Source organism: Caloenas nicobarica, chromosome 4, assembly GCF_036013445.1.
Source record: "Caloenas nicobarica isolate bCalNic1 chromosome 4, bCalNic1.hap1, whole genome shotgun sequence".
Classification (NCBI taxonomy): Eukaryota; Metazoa; Chordata; class Aves; order Columbiformes; family Columbidae; genus Caloenas; species Caloenas nicobarica.
The window spans coordinates 72,385,022-72,407,110 of record NC_088248.1 but is presented as its reverse complement, the minus strand read 5'-3'; the positions used below and the strand labels follow the sequence as shown (position 1 = coordinate 72,407,110).

General features: G+C 35.3%; 1 protein-coding gene across 1 annotated transcript; it reads right to left on the bottom strand.

Annotated features, from left to right (window-relative positions):
* Nucleotides 1-1,482: 1,482 nt before the first annotated feature.
* On the bottom strand, nucleotides 1,483-20,859 carry RNF212 (ring finger protein 212). Its single transcript, XM_065634877.1, has 12 exons — nucleotides 20,748-20,859; nucleotides 19,103-19,164; nucleotides 15,037-15,111; nucleotides 11,867-11,923; nucleotides 9,089-9,147; nucleotides 6,887-6,951; nucleotides 6,728-6,797; nucleotides 5,881-5,926; nucleotides 4,516-4,579; nucleotides 2,967-3,039; nucleotides 1,972-2,168; nucleotides 1,483-1,520 (listed from the first exon to the last, which is right to left on the bottom strand). The coding sequence occupies exons 1-12, from the start codon at nucleotides 20,857-20,859 to the stop codon at nucleotides 1,483-1,485; spliced, it is 918 nt and encodes a 305-aa protein (XP_065490949.1).
* Between the last annotated feature and the right edge of the window lie 1,230 nt (nucleotides 20,860-22,089).

Sequence of the window (22,089 nt, the reverse complement as noted above, 5' to 3'; positions counted from 1 at the left end):
ACAATGAAGATGAAAGATGACAATCATATTTTCCTCACCTCATTTTCCAAGCTATTCTAGATCATCTGGAACTAAAGGAGAATAGAAATTTTTAAAAGTTACACCACGCTCCTTTACTTGTATGTTTGTGGTGTTGTAAATTTAAATCTTTCAAATGGAAGTTGCCTTGGAAGGAAATTTACTTAGAAATTCCCTCTAAAATTGGAAGTATAAGAATATCAAGAGGAGAAAACACAAACTTTCCCATGGTAAAAAAGCGAACCCAGTTTTACATTGAAATAAGGGAAATGTGAAGCTTAAAATTTATTACAGAAGCCCCTACTCCAGCGATGTTCACAAAACGGGTGTTTCTCCATCCATTTCACTCTTACTCAAGGCGCACACTTGCCAGTTAAAACTCATCCCAGTAGGTAGCTAGGGAGATGATGTAAGAACCATAAAATCAAATTCAGAGATAGTAAGAATCATTCACTCTCTGTTTTCTGGGTCAATTAACGCTTTGTCTCAGCATCACAAAGAAACCCTCCTCATTTATACACTCCTTTCTGTGCTAATTTTTCTTTTAGGTCAAGCACAACTTTTCAGCCCAAAAGAAATGTATCATGTACTCAGACTTTATCTCAACAAAACAGCTTTCAATTTTATTATTTTTAAAATAGTCCATGTAAAATTAGGGCCAAAACAAAACAAAGGTGCGTATTTGATGACTCAGCCATACCAAAATTTTGCCAGAGATACATAGTAATGGTGGGAATTTCCAGGTAAGAGTTATTCTTGAAAGAAAAAGGTTGTTTTCTGGCACCCTCCATTCAGAGTCTCCAGTTGCTATTCCTGTGTGAGTAAAGGTGGTCTCCTCTGTCTCTTCATCCCAGATTCCCCATTTCATTTCATTTTGGGAAGAAATCACTGCTACCTATATCCAACAATGAACTTCTTGGAGTTCGGAATACATACGAGCTGGGCAGAGCCTGCTAGAATGTAATATCCCTCAAACTTTACCCCTTTCAACAGTGCAAATAAACGGTCATCTGCTGAGTAAGAACCAAAATTCAAAATTCTGGAATCAAAAATCCATAAATCTGTACTTTTTTTTAGGGGTGGGACACATCTCTAATACTGTAGAGACATAACCATTTAAAAATATAGTGCTGCTGCAACTCAGTGCATTCACAGCAAGAAATGCTCATTGAATATATAATCATGTTTCATCTTAACACTTAGTTAATAAAGGCTGTTTATTTATACAATATATTTTAAGCCAACATTTCTAAAAACAGCGAAAGGATTTTGGACTCCCATTCAAAAATACTGTAGATGTTAATCAGCAAGATCAGTCATATTTTAAATACATTATTCATGCTGAATAGTTGACTGGTTTATGCCAATTTGACATTTTATTGAAATTACAAATACTTGGATGTCCAAAGACTGTGTAGGGCTTCTCCAGATGCTTATTGACCAAAACAATTCACAGTTGTTGGCTTATCTTTGTGTTGAATGTCCTCCAAAATTAGTCGATCCTAGAATAAGAATAAAAGTACAAATTGAAAAAAAGTTAGAAAGACCAGAGGAATGCTTTATTCATGTAAATTATTTTGGGAACTTATTCAAGGAAGAGAGAAAGTGAAAACTATCAAACATTAAAAATAAAACCTATGCATTTTAATGAGAATTTTTGTATCTAAATATATGAATCTAAATATGCTCGTTTGTATTTCTATTAAAAGATTAAATTTCTCTTCCTGTAAAAGCATTTTTGCCATATTCCAATTTCAGTTACACAAGCAAATGTCCAAAGCATTGTTCTGCATATGAACTGCAATTCACTTGTAAACATACAGCTCAAAGATGGTTTTTGTCGCTTAATTTATTTCTTATTTACGATTCTCCAGTAAATAAGTAATAAGCATATGTTATGCTGAAATTTTTTCAGGAAGTCTTAAATGCTGTTGTTTTATAAAATATACTTGCCTAAATGCTGTCTTTGCAGAAGTCCAGGGATGGTGATTGGTTGTCTGGTTACCGATGACTGTGGGGAAGGTGATGTAAATGTGTACAGCTGAGGGGTTCTTAAATCGGGAGGAGCCCATGATCCCCTTCTACTACTTTGTGATCCAGATGATGGTGTAGCTGAACATCCACTATGTGGTAGTCTTATAGGTGTGGATCTGCCAATGAAATTAATTCATAGATATGATTTGAGGCTACTTTCATAGTACAAGAGATTTCAAACCCACTTAAATTCATAGTGTTAATATTTTAATAGAAAATGCTATAAGTTTTTTTGTTCTACATGTTCCTTATCAGATTTTTACTTCTTTAGGATTTTTAAATATTTTAAAAAGCAGAAGGACAAAACAAATTATATGAGAATCGGAGATAGGAAAAAAAAAAAAAAGAAGAAATATCTTTTTCTGTGTATTTTAAATTTGTGCTAGAAATATGTATTTGGCTTGATGATTACAGAGAACAAGAGTTTACTTTTTCTGGAACCATTTTAAGTTTTTTCTTTATGTTAATAATTCTCACAATTTGAGACCTTTTCAATGTTTAGATCAAAACCTGAAACACCTGCTACATGTTGCATGAAGATGTTCAGGTTACTCAGAGAACAGCTGTTGTGTAGACGTTTTGTTGTTATCTCTGATTTTTAGAATTGTAAAGCAGATAGTTTGTTGCACTTCCTTACTATAAAATTACTACTCTTAGTATGAAAGCACCGTGACTGTAGATGTCCACAGCTACAGGAACTCAAATTATCTCTGCCTGCATTTGAAGAAAGTGATTTAAAAATAAAACCTTCCAACAATAACAAACACATTCATATAGGTGACAGCTAGCCTGCACAATGACAGTTATTCAGATATAGACTATAATCTTTAAATGTGTAGATTAATACAGGCCAGACAAGAGAAACTTCAGCCTCTAACAGGAGACAGTAACATCTTGAAAAGGTATTGAATTACCTTGTCGATCCTGCCCTGCTATTTTGACTTGACATAATTCCAGATGACTGAGAGCTTCTGTAAGATACGCTACCTGTACGAATTGAATTTTTGAAAACAGGGTCAACATTAATTAGCCATTTTACTTAAGAGAGAACTTTGGAAACAAAGATTAGTACTTCAGTTGCATTATTTGGGACAAATTCATGATTGGTTTATTCAAGAATATAAATGGTGCACAGTTACCATAGACAATGACAGATAAGGAATTGGCTGACAAAGTAGAGTCACCATGTCAGTTGATAAAGGACCAAAATAGGCATAAAAATAATAATATGTTTTTACAATTTTACACAGATAAGATATTTGCTGAGGCATGAGTTATCTTCCACTACCTCTTGCTGGAAGAAGATCCAGCAGAAGTGAGAGCTATCAAAAGTCCTCAGCAGTACTCCAACAGATGGTAAAGATGAAAAATTTTCTTTAGTCTCAATAGAGCTTGGCTGTCACAAAAACATGATATTGTACCATTTCTGCAAATTTTTATCAAGTTAAACACATTTGTTTATTTCACCTTCTCTCGTTTATTAGACTATTATTAGACTATCAAGATAGCTCTGCTGAGGTGCTCCAGTTTTCAGCTGGTTTTTTTTTTTCCCCCATCCATCTCTGAGAAGGAAACTCTCCTTAGTGCACCATTAAATCATTGCTCCTACTTGCCCTTACTTTTACAAGTATGCTTTGATTCATTCAGCTTTGACCACTACAAAACTTTATGGGTTGATTCTGAAATGTGCTGAATACATAACTGTTCTACATATAATTTTACTATCCAATTAAAGATCTATTTACATTTAGACAATAAAAAATAGTTAACCTCAACTCTCACTATCTTGTTATCCATAAATTTATGGGCAAGCATGCATTTAGGAAGGATCTGAACATATAAATCATAAACAACATAAGAAAAGCAATTTTTGTTCCTTCATTGCAATTTCATTTTTTTTGTTTTGGGATGTTTACACCGTGTAGAAACAAGAGTGCTAAAAGCTCCATATGCACTGGAGACAGATTCTATTAACTGCTGAAGCCAGTGGAAAGTCTGCCTGAGAATGGGCTGTTACAGAAACATGCCGAATGTAAAACCAACAAGAAGGACATTTTTAAAATGACATTATGGACAATGTTAATCTCTGGTAACTATAAGCAAATATAATTATGAAGGTTAATAAAGGGTCAACAACATATATTGCAAGTATGCTTGTTCTATTCAACCATACACATCATTACAGTATTTCCTTTGCAACTGTTGATTATGATTGCTCAGCAAAAATCATTGTGGTTACAAGTAATTATTCACAGAACAGAGTAAGTCAGTACTCGGATGACTTATTTCATTCTTCATTTTTAACCATTTCCCATCTGCTGGATTGATGTCTACATTATAAGTTCCTTATACCTCAAAACATTTAAAGTTTGTCGAGTAAATTGCTAATGTATGGATTTAAATTTATTAATCCTCTTAAGGTAATGCAAATGTTATCCAGTTACAAACTGTATTTGTACTCACCCATACGTCCATCTCGTGGTGGAGTTATTAATGATAATCTTATCGGACCAGTTGGTGTATCAGGCTAAATGAATGGCAATGTATTAATTACACTGTAGTAAGTATCTTAATTATCAAAGTATTTTAAGCAACAATGTTACATTTGTGAGGTCTGTAAAGCCTTCAGATTTCTGGCGCTCTCCGCTGGCAATTTTGTTCATAGGCCTAAGATGTAAAACCTCAGAATGAAGTTACTATTTTTTGGAGATTTACAGCGGGGGGGAAAGTAGGTGTATCTTAGTTTTACTGAAAGAAGTTGTCTCTGTCCCATTCAGATAAGAAAAATACTGGATACTTACATCATTTTCCTAATCAGAATACTAATACAGTGGAAAGCTCCTGCCTTTATTCTCATATTGGAGATGTCATTCAAAGCTTGCAATTCCCTATTCAAATGTCAAGGTCTAACACCACTTTCAGATCATTGATTTCTACACCTGTCTTTTTCTTAACATGTGAAGATACTATACACAAGTCGATGCCCCTGAGCATCAGCAAAAGAAAGATCAACTGGTCAAGCAGGAAACAAAACTGTTGATGAAAGATGAAAGGTAATTATTGGCTTGATTTGTGGCTTATAAGAAAATTTTATCCATACTAAATGAAATTTCAGGAGTGTTTTGAAAAACAGTGTAATGTGAAGTTGAGTGCCAAGTGATTCACCTTCACCATTCAAATGCAACGACAGCGTTTACATCCCACCTGATCCTCTGAAATTCCCTTTATGGCCAAGGAAGAGAAACAGGAATGAGACCAATAAGTGTCCTTCAGAATGAGATGAATCACACATGCTAATCCATAGGTTATATCTATGGATGTAGTTCTATCTATGGATATAATCAATTCATAGGTTATAAAGGAAACCCTGCGATGACAGCATAGATCTGCACTGCAAACCTGGTGAAGGTGGAAATCTTACATGTATTTCCATTTCTTAATATATTAGAACTTAAATTTAATTGCAACTCTCAGTTTCATACATTAGCAACATTCATTTCGGAAACAGTTACAATATTTTTATAGTATAAACATAGTGAGATTTCAAGAATTTGCCATTTAATTCAGCATCAGAATTTTAAAAGCCTGTATATGGCATGTGGAGAATATAATTCCAGAAAGCCATGTTGTGATTTTTTTCCTTTTGGTTCCTTTTTGAGGAGCATCTGACTTTTACTAAGCATCAAGCATAGCTGAAATCAGCTGTTTTAAAGTGGGGTAAGGGCAGAGTGAATCCTATTTTTGCAGTATTAACAGAGTAGGAGAAGTCAAAAGCATATATATGTATTTATACATATATAAAAACATACATACAAAAAATCCACTTACTTTCCTCATTGGCGATGGTACAGGATCAATCTCCATTGGCTCCATTCTTACAACAAATTGAAATTGTAATAAAAATAGCATATTCATTATAATGCTAAAATTACATTATACCCTTCATGTTAAATTTGACTAATAATGGAAAAGCATAATACATAATGCATAACATATATGATTATTAAAGACTTGTTCCAAAACTCACTAGAAGTAAGAAAAGTCTATTAATTGATTCTGAGCTTTGGTTTAGACATGTACAGACAAATTTATTTCATGATTAGCATTGTTGTTCTTCTATTCAAGTCAGAATAAATACGTATATTTATATATTTGTTACTTGTCTCCACAACTAGGGCACCTGAAATTTTACTTTCTATAAAAAATAAAGTCACAGTCTTTTAGCCTGAGCAGGCTGTATGTGCAATTTATGTAAAACTTAATGAGCCCTACTGGAGTTCACCCCAACTAACTTTAAACAACTACAGTGTACATATATGTGTCTGTACAAGTCATTTATTTTTTTTCCCTGCAGTCAATGGGAAGAGCTCCTCACTAATTAATCTGTCTGTCTATCCAGAAAGTCTTTAGAATAAGGAGAGCAATGCCTTAGAATTTTTTTTCTGTGAGTACAATGTCAGTCTATACTAGTATTTATAGTTATTATGTACACTTGGACAGATAAGACCTTCCCTGGTTCTTTTATATTTACATACTTTGCAGAAACAAAACATGAAATAAGAAAATATACTAATTCTAAACTCACTACCAAAAAAAAAAAAAAGCTTTGTGTATGAAATATCAGCATGTTGTCATTGTTAAGAATTTCATTGAAAACTAACAGATATGTACCTACATTTCAGAAGTGGAAGGATGACTAGGATGAAGATAACATGAAGAATAACCATTCTGTTTTCTTGAAGGAACTAAAATCATTAATAAATTTAATATTAGAACATAGCTATATCCAGTGATATGTGTTCCATAGCTAGCATCTTAAACCAACACTTCTTACTAGAATGTGGGTTTCTACTTGTACTGGAAAATGGTAGTTGTGGAGTTTGTTCAGGAGGTTTCATGCTAAAGGGGAAACAGAAGAAACAACAGATATAAATTGAAAGCTGGTTTGGTTAGTTCATTTGTCTAACTGGTCAATAAAGCATAAAATAAAAGTATTTTATCCATCAATAGCTGTTTTTAACATGGCACTATTTGCCATGAAGCAAAATAGCAATCTATTTGATAAGCTATTAACTTCTTTATGTTGTAATGTCTGTATTAGTCATTACACACCCAACAGTCTCAATTTAGGATAACATTATGGCAAAGTACTTTATGGAACAACAGATGTTAAAATACAACTGTTGACTACAATTCAGTCAAAAATCTTCATTTTGATGCATACATTTCCCAAACTATAAAAATCTAATTATCAAAGGAAATGTTGGCATATTTATGCAATTCACCAACAGCGATATAAAACTGGTACCTTTGCCAAGAACCATAAACAGGAGGAATATGTCTACTAGGCATGTAAGGAGAAGCCCTGGGTCACACTCTTTTGGTAGAACTCTGGAAATTCTGAAATTCAGTAAGAACTCTTTATCTGGTATAAGCAAGATGTTATTTATTTGAGATGCAGACAAGCAAAAGGAGGCAGTGGGTAAAAATATATAAACTATGATAATCTACCAGATACGTAGTTTCCTTTACACTGTTTTTCTTTCAGTTATATTACACCAAGCAGCAGAAGAAAGAATAATACAGTATTATGTGAGCGTCAGAGTCAAAAGAAAGTCTATATTGAAAAAACACATAAAAGGAATAAAGATAAACAAAATTTTGCGATTAAATTGCTGGCTTTATGGACTGGCTTATTAAGGAGATTTCATCATGGTTGAACACTGGTATTCATAAAGGGACGTTTGTGAAAGGCTTCTCTCAAGATGTATTTATAGGGAGAAGTACATTGTAACTCTAAGTACTCTTCATACCCATATTCACTAAAAGGGAAAGCAGACCAAGCCTGCTAGGGTTTTTTTCCCAGTAGTTTTCAAAATCTTAAAAAATAGGAAAGATATAATAGGACAGAGAAATAAAAGTTATATGGAAAATGTTATAATTTCACCATAGGTGGATCGCTGTAGATTAATCTGATCATTTTTGTTTTGTTTTATGTTCTGGTAAGCAGACATTTTTAACAGTAGTAGTGTAGTATAATACATTTTTTCTGTGTTAGTTCAATTTAAACATTAGAGTGCTGTACAGGCCACAGCAGATAAGAGCACTTAATTCAGATAAGTATAGCAGAAATAATTTTTAAAAGGAGACAACAACAAAAAAGGGTGAAGAGAGTGCAAAAATATTATTAGTCATGTCCCCTTCAGTTTAGACTTGCAACTGATCCTGTTTAATCTACTCCGTGATGACTCAGGGATAGCTCGCAGCTTGTGAAATCTGAAGACAGAAAGTTCTGAAGACAGAAAGTTACATCAATCTTGAGAACCATATAATGATTTAAAAAAAACTTGATCTTTTCAAGCAAATTATTGAAATAAAATTTAATTAAATGAAAACTAATAGCACAGAGTGCACTTAGGGACCAATAACGAATTTGGGTTTAAGTTGGAAAAAACATGAAAATATTAAGGTGCATCAGTCAATGAGTGGAGGGATAATGATGGGCTACCTCTTGACTCTGTCTTTGATGCATTTTTGAGAAAAGACTAATTTGAGATGAGTCAAGAAGCTGAATTTTACTAGAAACAGATAAGATGAGAATCATGTTACAAAACTCTCCTAGTTTTGCAAATGGGCTAGGTACTAGGAAAGAGATCATAGTACTTTCCAGGCTGATGCTGGGAAGCCTAGTGTCAAAAAACATAAACGCGTTCATGTAAGTGCAAATTAAAATTTTAAAACTGAATATCTATATGACAGAGATTTCTAAAAGTTCATTTTTAGAGTAATTATTGGCTTGAATTTAAAATTAAAAGGATTTTTTTCCTGGCAGGCTTGATTAATGTGAAGAAAATTGACCTTATGACAGAAATCACCGTTCATTTATTTCTGTAAAAATATGCTTCTTCTACGCATTAAACACAATATATAAGACAGACACAAAGCATGACTTTTAAATGGTTTTATCAATTAAAATTACTGTTGTCTCTTTACAAAGACTATTCGTCATTTACTTCTGCTGCATTAAGCCTCTTACCATTGTATCTGATGAATTTGTTGAGTTAGCTTCTTGAGAGATTCTTCCAACTTCATCGTCTGTGAGATAGTAATAGATTTAAACAAAATCTGTTTGTATGATATACAACTTCATTTTCATACAACTAGTATTCTAAAGTGTCGAAAGGATGTTTTCTATTGGTTTTAATCTTAGATATCATTGCTATTCCAGATTTATTGGGGCAAGACTATAGCTGTTATATGGATCCATTAGTTTGAAAAAGATATGCTGCTTTTTGCAGTTACAGACTTAGTTTGATCACCTTTCATTAAGTATGCTGGTAGTATGGGATAAAAAAATACTAAGAAAAGTGCTCAAAATAATTTTTCTTCTGTTTTTCCATATCTGGTATAAAACTTATGATGCACTTAATATGGAATTATCTGGCAATGATACTAATAACTGTATGAAATACCAAATACCATGTTCCCATATTGCTCATTTCAGATTCAAAATTTATTCAGTTCTTCACGGTATACATTTGTAACAAGCTTATGTGAAGAGTATTTCCTATTATGTTATGGACACCACCAAAAATCTCCATTAAAGAATGTTATGAGCTTGCAGAATTGAAGAACATTGAGGTCAAGAACACTAGGTCAGCTTCCTAGTATGTGTATTTTTTAGTCTTTCATTCCATTAGCATATATCATATTTTATGAAGGATATAAAAATTTACTCAATAGCATCAATCTGTATCTGTATTTTGTCCTTAATTTCCATTGTGTGACCTTAGTCCTTCGTTACTTCATGCTGTTCATATTTTGATTTGAAGAGAAATTATTAATTTTCTTGTTAACTTTTCATGCTTCTCCTCGCAATATCATTTGAATTCTTTAATACCATCACCTGATATACCTTTGTATTGTCAGTGGGAGATATTATGCTCTTTTTGCAGATGTGAAACTCTGCAGAATAGATTAAAGACAAAATCTAATTTACATTAGATCTGGGGATTTTTTTTTTTATTCTTGTCTTTTCTTTTTCCTAATGAGAGCTAGGCTTGAGTAAGAAAGTGACTGGTACAGATGGCAGGAACAATTTACTGTTACCTGTTACTCTGTCACTCTGTAGGACTGGATCATTTTAAGGCCAAAATGCCTTGAAGAAGGTGAATAACAATTTGCTTGCCAATATCTTTGGGTCCTAACGCAACACGGGGTCCAGACTTGCCAAGAATATGGACAACATGTGCCTACACCACACACCATGATCTGCACCCTGGGATCTCTGCAACTCACAGAAACAGCAACAAAGGAGCTTTTATCAAGGTCATGAGAGCTGTTGGTTGACAGTGAAAAGGTTGACATAGTAGAATTAAGGAAGGGGACCACAAACTAGAGAGCCAAGCATGAGAACCTGGTTGTGAAGTTCCTTATGCAGTGCTCTGCCTTTCCCAAAGGCCAAGACATGCAAAGTGGAAAGCAGCAGGAAGCAGCACTTGTATCAAAGGGTAGATTTGTGCTTCCTCACCTCCCCGGAGGTCATTGCTGTTTGCCAAACTGCTTATACCATAAATCATTCTTGCTCCATCCTTTTCCCACTCACCTTCAACAACAAAACTACCCAAAACAGTGTGCCACTGAAACAGCACCCAACTAAATCTTCAGCTCTTTCGATACTGTCACCTAAACACCTTCCTCAGGTAGCGCAGCATCCTCACGTACTTTACAACCACTGTTAAATGAATATCTCAACAGTAAATAACTTAGTAACTTACCAACAAAAAGTGCCAAAACTCTGCCCAGATTCTTTGGAGATAATATTTCTATTTATGCAAAGTTCTACGAAGATCTTTATTTTCCTCACAGGTCTCAGTTTTACCATCCAGAGTTATTACAATAAATTAGAAGGGGGCATAAAATCAGGATTCCTCCAAGGCCTGGCTTTGAAGGCAGAAGGACAGGACCTTGAAAGATATACCCACTCCCCAGTACACTAAGACTGATCCCAAAATGCAGTCAAGGAAAACAGGGGAGAATGGGCCACAGAGAACTCAAGTTTCCAAGCTGTTCTATCCATGAGAACCACATGAGATGCTCTCTTCACACATAAAATAGCCGTTTGGGCAGCTCTATGAGTTTACATCTATCATATCATACATAGGGCACCTACTGATGGGTTGATTCACCAGTATTTCCAAGTAGCTTTAAGTGATATACCTAGCCATGTCCTTGGAAATGAATGAAACAGTCAGCTATTTTATCAAATATTTAGAAGCAGCAGAGAAATGAAAAAAAAGAAATTTTCTTTCCAGCCTACAAAGCAAGAGGAATAGTCACAAATTCAGTACCTGTTTTCCACAGAACAGTTAATTCTATTCCCCTTCCTATTGAGGTATCCCTAATTTGGGTACTGGCCCTTTGTCTTGTTCTCCACTTAGTTTCTCATTTAGTTTATCAGCCTCAGTCTTCTTTTCCTCTGGGCTTATTATCTGAGTACCAATCTCTCCACACCTCTTCCACTTTCTCCTCCATACAGTGAATTGGTCTCTTCTCTCCCTGTCCATTGACTCTCCATTTAATCTTGGTCACCTCACAACTAAAATCTGTTTTATTAAATAGTAGTAACCATAATTAACAAAGTCCTCACAGATTTTAAACAATTAAAACCTGGTATTTATAATGATAGAAGTGAGGCAATACTGAAAAATTCTTCTAAGTATTCCAATGGAAGTTGAACATATTTTTTAAAAATAAACCAAGGCAAAAAGGTAAACATAAGCAATAAAAATAAGAAAATCACAATTAGAGTTACCTTTTGTCTGTGGTATGCTAATAAATGTTTACGATGTTTTTCTTGAAATTCTGAAACCTAAAATTAAATGCCGTTAAGTCAAGTTTCACCTGATTATGTTTATGCAACCTCAGCAAAAAAAAAAAAGTGATGGAGAAGAACTGTTTCATGGTATTAAAATTTTTCTGTATTTTAATAAGTATTTAATATCTCTTCTTTAATTCTTCTCCAACAAAACATTCCAAGTTACTAGCACTGATAGAGAAAGCCTTATAAAGTTTATTTAATCTAGTATAACCTACCCTCAAGTTAGTAGATTTATTTTGCTGAACTTATATTTTAACACTATGTTTAATAACAAGGTAAAGACATTGGAAAACCAGTTTAGCTGCAGTGTTTCTTATTCATTAGTGCTAGGCAAACACATAAAATTAGTGGCAACATAAAAAGTTATGTGGCTTACTGGCAATTATAACTTGCCTTGTAAAAATGTCCTGATAATTAAAATATAATTTTTAGACACTCTGGTGGTGTGTAAGCACCTCTTGTGTCCAAATGAGGATCATAAACCCTGACAGGCTGAAAGTAAAAATATACAATGCAGGCAAGACAAGAGCTTGAGGGACAAATTACAAGAGGTAATAACTTACTAATAAATCTTTCTTCTCATGTGTAAGAAAACTGCCAAGAAAATGTGTAGGGATAGAGACAACCAAGAAGAAGGACTCAGAGAATATGAACCCATGGTGGAGTATCTAATTGAAATGGTTACTTTTTATTTGCTGAAGTGTCTTCAGAAGAACTGATGGAATAAAGAGGCAGTCAGAAAGTACCCACCACACAGAAATGAGGTCTTGGGTCTAAAAAGGAGAAATCTATGAAAATGTTAATTCAGTGCTCAGCGTCAGTCAAAAAAAGAAAATCAGGTCTTAGAAGTGGTTTTAAAAAAAAAAGAATAGAATAGAATAGGAAATATCATTATTCTACTCAAAAAAAAAAGTTGCTATATCCTGAGTCTATTTAGCATCTCAGAAAGGATATAGTAGGTCTGGATATAGTCAGATTAATCAGAGGCATGTACAAGCTTCAGTAAAAGAATGACCCCATAGAGTATGAGTCTTCAAGGCTGAATAAAATGCAGTTGAATAAGGGATGTGTTAGCAGTCTAATACTAGTGATTAGCACAGATGGAGTGCATGGGAATGGTTACTGTTTCCTCTAGAATAGGATTCAAGTGTATCAAATGGAACTAGCAAGTAGCACGTTAAAACCTGAAAAAGGAAATCATCATCACATATTGTATAACCTGCGGACCTCCCTTCCATAGTATGTGACAGATATTCGGAAAACAACTTGACAATTACAGGGCAAAAAATATGCACCAAAAGCTTTTGAACGCAAAGGCACCAATCCCACCTTGAGAAATCTATATGCCACAAACTGCTGACAGCTAGGAGGCTATTCAGAAGACAACATTATGTGCCAACTTGGCTCTCGTACGGTTTCCTAAGTGCTCATAGAATCATAGAATCATTTTGGTTGGAAGAGACTTTTAAAATCATTGAGTCCAACCATAACCTACCTCTAGCACTGAACCGCGTCCCTAAGAACCTCATCTACACATCTTTTAAACCACTCCAGGGATGGTGACTCTACCACTTCCCTGGGCAGCCTGTTGCAATGCCTGACAACCCTTTCCATTAAGAAATTTTTCCTAATATCCAGTCGGAACCTTCCCTGGCTCAACTTGAGGCCATTTCCTCTCATCCTGTCATTTGCTACTCGGAGAAGAGACCAACACCCTCCATGCTACAGCTTCCTTTCAGATAGTTGTAGAGAGCGGGAAGGTATCAGAATATGAGGTTACTAAAACTTTGCCCTAACAGAACACAAGTTGCTCTTATGTCTTTGATGCTGGCAGAAGTTCTGACCATACCTTAATGCTTTAATTACTCTTCAGTATGTTTCCCACAGGTTATCTCAGGCCACAGAGAACCCACTTCAGTCTTTTGAGAGTATGCCCTCTTTTTCCTTTTAGAAACATTAGAGAAGGCTGTAGTCATGTATGATTGGTGGTATAACTGTCTGGATTTGTTCAGTTTGCAGAATAATTGCTGATCATCCTACATGCTGTTAAAAAGTGTGTATAGAAGGATGGAGGAAGGCTTCTTGTTTACCTTGTGTCGCCTATGTATCTTAGCAGGATGAATGCTGAGGAAAGGAACCATGCTCAGCTTTGGAGAAGTTTGTGAAGCACGGAGTAGAGCAAATGTGAATTCATAATCACCAGTGAAGAAAGCAGGTGATCTTCCCTGGGTTACTTTTCTGCGGGATCAGCAAACTAACCTACAGGTCAAACAAGTACCGGCCCAAGTGAGACGAGAAAACAGAGTGAAGGCTGCAGGTGTGTTCGGGGAGAATTTACTACTGCAGTTCAACCTCAAGTTGTTGAAACTGTCACTGACAAGCTAAGATGGACAAGAAGAATGACAAGTTCCAAAGCCAAGCTGAAGAGATGCAGAAAATGAGGTGGCAAAAGGACTTTATATGTATTCATTTAACCCAAACAGCTACTCAAGTTTTGGACTGGAAACTAAGCCTGAAGGAAGGCATTCTGCCTGGGGCTCACACAAGACAGGGAGGAAATTTACCTTGCAATCTTTTATTGCATTTGTCTGAAAAAAAGCAGACCTGCCTTGAGATCTTTTGCTTTTCAGGAATTACATTGTTCTTATTTTTAATAAAGACCAGCCTTTGAGTTCAGGGATCTTTGTTAACTTGCTTACTTTGGTTAAAAAAAAATAAATAAAATAAAGAGAAAGTGCATTCAGCTCAGGGCTTCAGCTCAGGTTTTCACTGTGTAACTTTTTATTGCTATAATTAGGGCACACTATTTGGACACATTTAAGGTTCTGGCAGATCTAATGTTTTCTGCATGGCATTGAAAGTGATTTTACATCAACAAAATAGCCAGACTAGGAGCCCTCAGAGAGAATTTGAAAACATAAGTAGTGACCGCGTTGAATAATTTACGCTTTCTTAAGAACTTTGAAACTGTGGAATTAAGGAAGTGAAGACAGTAATGCGCATACATTCATTTTCAAACATTCATTCATGCATTTTTCCCATTTATATAAAACTCAGTACAAGTTGCTATTTTATAGAGTTTTAAAGTTTTAAGGCAGATTTACCTGTGTTATTTCTTCTGCATATTTCTTGCATAACATATCTATTCCCATGAACAGTGACTGAATATCAGGACTTGTCTACCAAGAAAAGAAAGTATACCAAGGTTAGCATTTTAATTTGCAAGTTATATTAAATAAAGCATTTTATGAAGTGTTCTTTAAATTGATTGATGCATATAAATAAAAAATGGACAGATGAAGAGTAGGATGATACAGAAACAGAAAATAAGCCCGGTTTTATTTCGTGTCCTTAATAACCATCTGCAAAGCTTTGTGCTTTTGTTTAAATATATTACACACATTTATACTTCACATAACTAAGACAATAACAACTTCCAGAGGACATTCAGGGGAGGTGTTGTGGTCCCCTGGAAGAGGCATTGCCTTCAGACCAGCAGCCAGGTTTCTGGCAGTCCCTTTCTGCCCTTTGTGGTTCTCACCACCCCCAGACACATGGATGCATCTTATAATCAGCTTTGTTTCAAAGTCCTTTTTTGGAATGGTTCCAATGCTGACTGGGATCCCTTTATCTCTCCTGACTGTTGGGCAGCAGAATGCTATCCCAGCATAACAAAAGAGCTATTAATGGTAGCTGAATTTTTCAATTATTTCATGACTGAGACTTTTAATCAGAGACCATGATGTGACCTCACAAACGGCCATCTGTGTTTTTAGAAAATGCTGAGTAAGTGCTCTGTGCCTAAGCTATCATTGCAATAAAGATATATTTATTATTTATAGTGAGAAAGAAATGCTACAAACTGTAAAGTGAATTTCAGAATGATAGTGACATTTTGACATCCATCCAAATCTACAAAGCAATGTAGACAGCTTAGTTAAGTGCTACTTTAATCCAGAATACATGTATTCCTAACATATTCATAAGAAAAAACAAACAAAAGACAACCCCAAAATAGTCACACAAGTTATAGTGCTAAGTTGAAGTTTTGTATTGCTAAGAACTAACAGTGATCACATTTCAATCATCTTCTACTGTAACAGTAAACATCTTTTAAAAGTGAAGAATCTAGCCAAAAAAACATGCCACCTACCTGTAAACTATAAGGTTCTCTTTGATATATTGTGATTGTGATACATTGTGTGGAAGGTAGATTTACAACTAGCCAAAAGTTGAATAAAAAAGCAAAACCAATCCCGACATACTTAGATGATAAAAGAAGATTGTCTCAGAAAAAAAATTGTCCTTCATGTAAGGAACTGCCTTTCAAAATCCAATCAAAAAGAACCTAAATCGTTGCAGGCAAAATGTAAATTAATCCCAGAAGTACTAAAGAATCTCAAAAAGTTTAAAATTTGAAAAATTAGAGAAAGGTGAATTATTGAAAGAAATAGGAAGTAGACCACCTGTGAATGAAGTAACAGTTTTCTAGGCTACTAAGAAAATTAAAGATGAGTACTAACACTTAAATGAAAAATCTTGCATTGAAATCGAAAAGCTTTGCTACATTTGGAAATGCACAAACACATAGAAAGACAATATTTTTACCTAACCCAAAACCAGTATACCACTAGTATAAAATCAAATATCCAAGCCTAAATAACAGCTGCCTTTGTCAAACTTATTTTCAATGTGTAATTATATTCTATATTTTAATAATAAGAGAGAACTGAGTCTCATATGTATGAAAAATAATTACATAAGGAGCTAAATTCATAATAGATTTGTATCTTTATTTCCCCATATTCTGACATCAGCAGCTCCAACGTCCTATACAGCAACTCATCTGAGCAAAGATGAGATGAGGTTTGGTAACCGTAGAATCGTTTGTGTGGTTGCCAAATGTCCCTCTGGTTATTGATGGGCTGTTCTTGCATTTCTCAACACCATGGGAACTAAACTGCTTTTCTTTGCTTCCCCCAGCTACTCCTTTTTATAGAACTCGCAGGAGGAAATTAATTGTATTTGAGACTTCCTCTGCTCTTTTGAATTTAGTTGACATTAGCCAAAGCATTCACAGGGTGAACTGGCAGACTGAGAAAGAGAAAAGCAGATAGACACCACAGTCTGATCCATACAAACAAGACAATAAAATTTAATCTAGAAAAAATAATGTATACATAAAAATACCTTTGGCATCTTTACAATGTACTCATAGGAGGCAAGCTGTAGAAACCTATCTAAGGTCCTAACAAAGCCACGACTTTGGATTAAGAATTTATAAGATCTCAGAAAAATAAAAACCAACCAGCTTCATTGCTGATTTGAAAACTCTTTAAAATAAAGGTTTGTAGAACACTGTTTATATTTCATCTGTTGCATGGAGGAGTAGCGGATGTTAACATGATATTCTGAAATAATGAACAGCGATATTCTGATTTATCATAGCACTTAGCCATCCTCTGGGAAAAAGCAAGTGAGGATCGTGAGACACAGAAGGAAGATATAAAGGTGACAAGCATACATTACGGTAAAGATGAGAATATTTAATGTGTAGATGTTGATTGCCCCAACATACAATTTAATGAGGAGTTTTAACACATTTATAGGACCTCCTACTCATTGGGAATTCTTCCACAGCATCAAGCTCATAAAGGTTACCAGGTATATTTCCACTCAGGTTCCTGAATTATAGAGCCGTGACTTTTTTATATGCATATTTAATTATCATTCCAATCATTTTATCTGTTCTTAATCAAGGCTAAGCAATCATCATAAATGTCTTTTTTTAAAGAATATGGTAATTTGCTTCCTTCCAGTCCTCCAGAGCAGTGGCAGATTCTAATGCAACATCTAATATTTTTGCTAGTACCCCAATCACCGCATTTTTAAACTCCTTCTGTATTTTTGAAGCAAAGTGTCAAGTTCTGTTCAAATGCTGCTATTTCAGACTGATCCAACTTCAAAATTAGCTTTGTTATGAGCAAGGTGATGGACAAGACGACCTCCAGAGGTCCCTGACAATCTGAATTATTCTTGTAGCCAGGGCAGGCTCATATTGAAAGCTTATTAAAACACCTCCTTTAGAAAGTTTATGAGAAGCTTTTGTTTTGTTTTGTTTTGATTTGATTTTATTACTGTGTGCATTGTTCCTTTGTATTATGTTTGCATTCTGTTGTTTTGCTGTATTTTTTTTGTATCATTTCCTTCACCCTGCTTCAGTTCTGCGAGATTCTATGTTTACAAATACAAAATATAGTGTAACAGTTTCTTAGTTTTTTGTATGCAGTATTTAGAGGTAGAGATTTCTATATTTAGATATACATCATCTCAGTTTTAAACACATCTAGAGAAATTATGCCCTCCTTCAAGGTCACCACTTCAGGGTTAGTCCCAAATTGTCCGCTATTTTGCATACATTATTGTCTTATAGCCTTGTAGGACTTTACGTGTTAGATGTATCGAATGCTCCTTGTATTTTTCTTTTATCATTGTAAGTCAAGCTTGTCTCGTAGCTAGGCATCAGTCTAGGAAAATATAAATGTTTTCACAACCCATTTATGAAATCAGCTAAGGAGAAGATGGTTCCTGGAAGAAACGGGAAAATTAAATCTTTCCGACGATTTCTCAAGAAAAGGACTTAGAAGCTGCTCATTCTCTAGTGAATAACAAGAATTCCCAACAATATTTCAGATCCTTTCTTAATCACATAGCCATGAGGAAAACAGTTAAGCTTAAGAGCAAATGGAGAGATAAACCCAATACACTTGAAAATATTGATGCGCCACCATGCAGGTTTTCAATTCAATTCATTATATGAAATAATCCGTTACAGTCTAGTTTCCCTGATGTACAAATGCTGAAGTCAATAAATACCACATTTTGAAAGTAGTCCTTGATGTTACACAGTAGCCAGGCATATTTCTTGAAAAGGTTGGAGTGATCTACAGTCCAACCTAAATCTGAAAACCTAAAGAGTTTCCATAGGCTTTTGTTGTAAGAAATCCATAAAAATAAAAGGTGTATTGTGCAGAAGTATCTAAGTTACCTATCATCAGTAAGTATTCATGTCACAGTTGGCAAACAAAAGGGAAGTATGTTGTAATGTAAATAATGTAGCTGCTAAATAAACTACAGATTAATGTAATACAATAACAAAGCTTCATTTACCTCTTTTGAGAGGAATAATGTATGACAAGGAGTTCTGCAGATCAAACATTCATCTTTTTTGCCTGTAAGGTAGAGACACAGTTAAAATATACATCAAACTCAATAGATCTTGAATACATCTTTAATAGAATTTGGTACCTAAACATTCGTTTGGAGCTTGTGGAAGGAATCTGAAGGTTAAGCAAGAAATGCAAATAAACATGAATAAAGAATTTTATTCTATAACCATTACACACAGTTGCAGAGGGAAAATGTGTGTGACTATTATCAGGTCTTACTGCAAATAAGGATTCATGTAAATGATTTTATGAATATCATTAGTGTCACTGAATGCAGGTGACTTTTAGTTCCTCTGATTTAAATAGGAGTACTTGCCTGGTTTAATTAAATGTATGCTTAAGTGCACTAATGAGTTAGAGTCAACTAGATATGTGACTTTTTAGATTGGGGCCTAGTGTGGCTTTCTCGATAAAATATATGAAACCTTAACTTCAAAGAATTAATCATTCTACCTTGTGAAAACTTCATCACATCACTTTGTAAAACTTGATCATTTTTTAAAATGTACCTTTGATTATTTGCAAACATAGCAGCAAATATTTCTAGTAGATGCATATGACTACAATATTAGTAACTGATAATTTTACTAACTACTTCTTTTCTAAGGGTTCTCAGGTTCGATGTTTATAAACATCTTTAAAGAGTAAATACATTTTAAGCCTGATATCATCATCATTATTTAATTAACAGCAAAAAACATATCATGTGTCAGAGTTTTTTCTGCCAAACAATATTAACAGCAGAAAGGAAAGTTGTTGTTCAGCTTCTAGGAGCCTGCCAGTTGTATTTAGATGATACATTTTATGATCCTCTCTCCTCAACAGCAACCTTGTGAAAACTTTCAGTCAAAAGTTTTTAATGCTAAAATACTGATTGATCATTTATTTTGTGTGGCCTTACAAAAACCAAGGCAATTAGCATGACCTAAAGGGAAAAAAACATTTATATTTGGCTGTTATTTTCTTCTTTTGAGAAGCAACTACCCTACTCCGCTATCTTTTCCACAAATGATTCTAAGCAGTTCACAGGAGTCCCAGAATATGACTCAGGAATTACATACAACACACAGGAGCTTCACAACATCACCTCCAGTCCTCCTAATGCTGCTAAATCTTTCCTGGTGTTTCATCAACAATACTGACATTTAAAATGTCTTAGGACTCTTAACAAAACCTGCCCTAAACAAAGCCTATGTTTTCCGAATTGATATTTCACTAATGAAAAAGCATGTCACTTCCAAACTTAGACAGAACAGAATGCCATCTGATTTTTTCTGCAATGCAACCATGGATTCTAAGCATCCAGACCTAAGTTTTATTAAAGCTTGGAGTTTTCTGTCTCTAAGTCTTGCTCCCAAAGCCCCCTTGCTCCAGCCACATTCAACTGGAGGCAGACAGAGGTGGTTTTTCCCATTTAAAGAAAATCAATAGCAGGAATTGAATAGGTTTATCAATAAGATAAAGAAATGTTCGGGCCTTTCTTTGTTCCACAGTGAGTCAGAAATGGTAATGTTTAAGGTAAATTTGTACACGCCAGAGCTGCCTGACCTGCTGGCACAGAGGCCCGGGCCACCAGCTGCCATTACCTTTCTGGAGGCAGATCTCACAGATAACGTGGCCGCAGCTCGTGAGGCTGAACCGTGGTGTGGGCTTATGGGGCTCGCACAAGCAAACGTTGCAGAAGACCTGGAAAGCCATGGGCAGAGGGGCCTGGCAGGGAGCAGGAGGCTGAGGAAGATGCCGCCTCCCGGGGTGAGGCCTACAGGGCTCCCGCCGCCATGTTCCTGCGCTCTGAGGTGAGGGGTGGCTGTTCCACTCCACCACCTGGGAGGGGCTGATGTGAGCAGGGTTTAACCTTAAAAAAAAAAAATGGTTTTTTCTGGCCCCCTGCTATCAAACTGGAGAGAGTGCCCACACGGGGGATGCCCTCTGAGAGATTTCCCCACATGTGGGTCACCGAGCTCTGGGCAGGTTCTTCGCCACGAGCCCCGTCCTCCTCACAGGGGCGGCCATGGAGCCGGGGCCGCCATCCAGGCAGCAGGTGTGTGGAGAACAGTAGGGGCTTTTCGCCCTTTTAAAGGCAGGAATCTGGGAAGGTTGTTCATTCGCCGTCCCAGGTTTGTTCTTGCTTGTTTTGGTGGAGAAAAAAGTACAAAGCAAGGAGTCTGGATTTTCATTTTTCAGATCGAAGAAAAAAAATGCTAATTTCCCTTGATGAAAATTTTGAGAGAAAATTCCCTCACAGACTTGCCGTGCAGGCTGTAGCTCTGAGTGTGACAGAGCCACAGACCGCACAGGAGGTACCTACGGCTTTTAACTTCATAAAAACTACTGCCCCTAAAGTGCTTCCCAAAAGAGCTATGATTCAGCTTCTGCTTTATAGAGTTAATTAAAAACCTTGAAGGAGACTGAAAACATTTAATCAAAGCAAAGATATTTAATTATTATTATAGATAAAGAATGAAGGGCTCTCAAGGTGTATTCAAGGCTCCAAGTCTCAGTGCTGGTTTGAGTATAAACCTAATTAATACAGAGAAACATAATCAGCTCCTTTATAAATTCTGACATGGAACCTGCCCTTTTGGTTTAAAAGCGTAAGTGTATTGTGAGATAAGTTTATCATTGGGATGTAGTTAGGAGCCTTACACTAAATATCAGCTAAAGTCTGAACCGCAACCTTGTGGCAACACTTTATTAAATTTCCTTCCAGGACTTCATATACCATATGGTTGGAACACATCTTTCCTTGTTTCTTACCACCAAAGATTTTATTACAAGACATTTTGTGAGTGCTCTGTAAAAGTGAATTTAATAACATTTATTTACTGGACATTTCAAGTCACAATTTTAAAGTAACAGAATTTTTAAATATAAGACAAACCTCAGTGAGTAGCTTTATGAGATTTTATTTTTATTTATTTGGTCCGT

Excerpts from the sequence above, each read along its gene's own strand:
- RNF212 (XM_065634877.1), bottom strand. The coding sequence starts at position 20,859 with ATGGCTTTCCAGGTCTTCTGCAACGTTTGCTTGTGCGAGCCCCATAAG. Across the intron at positions 6,798-6,886 it reads AAGTAGAAACCCACATTCTA|TTCCTTCAAGAAAACAGAAT; the intron begins GTAAGAAGTGTT and ends TAATGATTTTAG. Across the intron at positions 3,040-4,515 it reads ACCACGAGATGGACGTATGG|GTAGCGTATCTTACAGAAGC; the intron begins GTGAGTACAAAT and ends CAATTCGTACAG.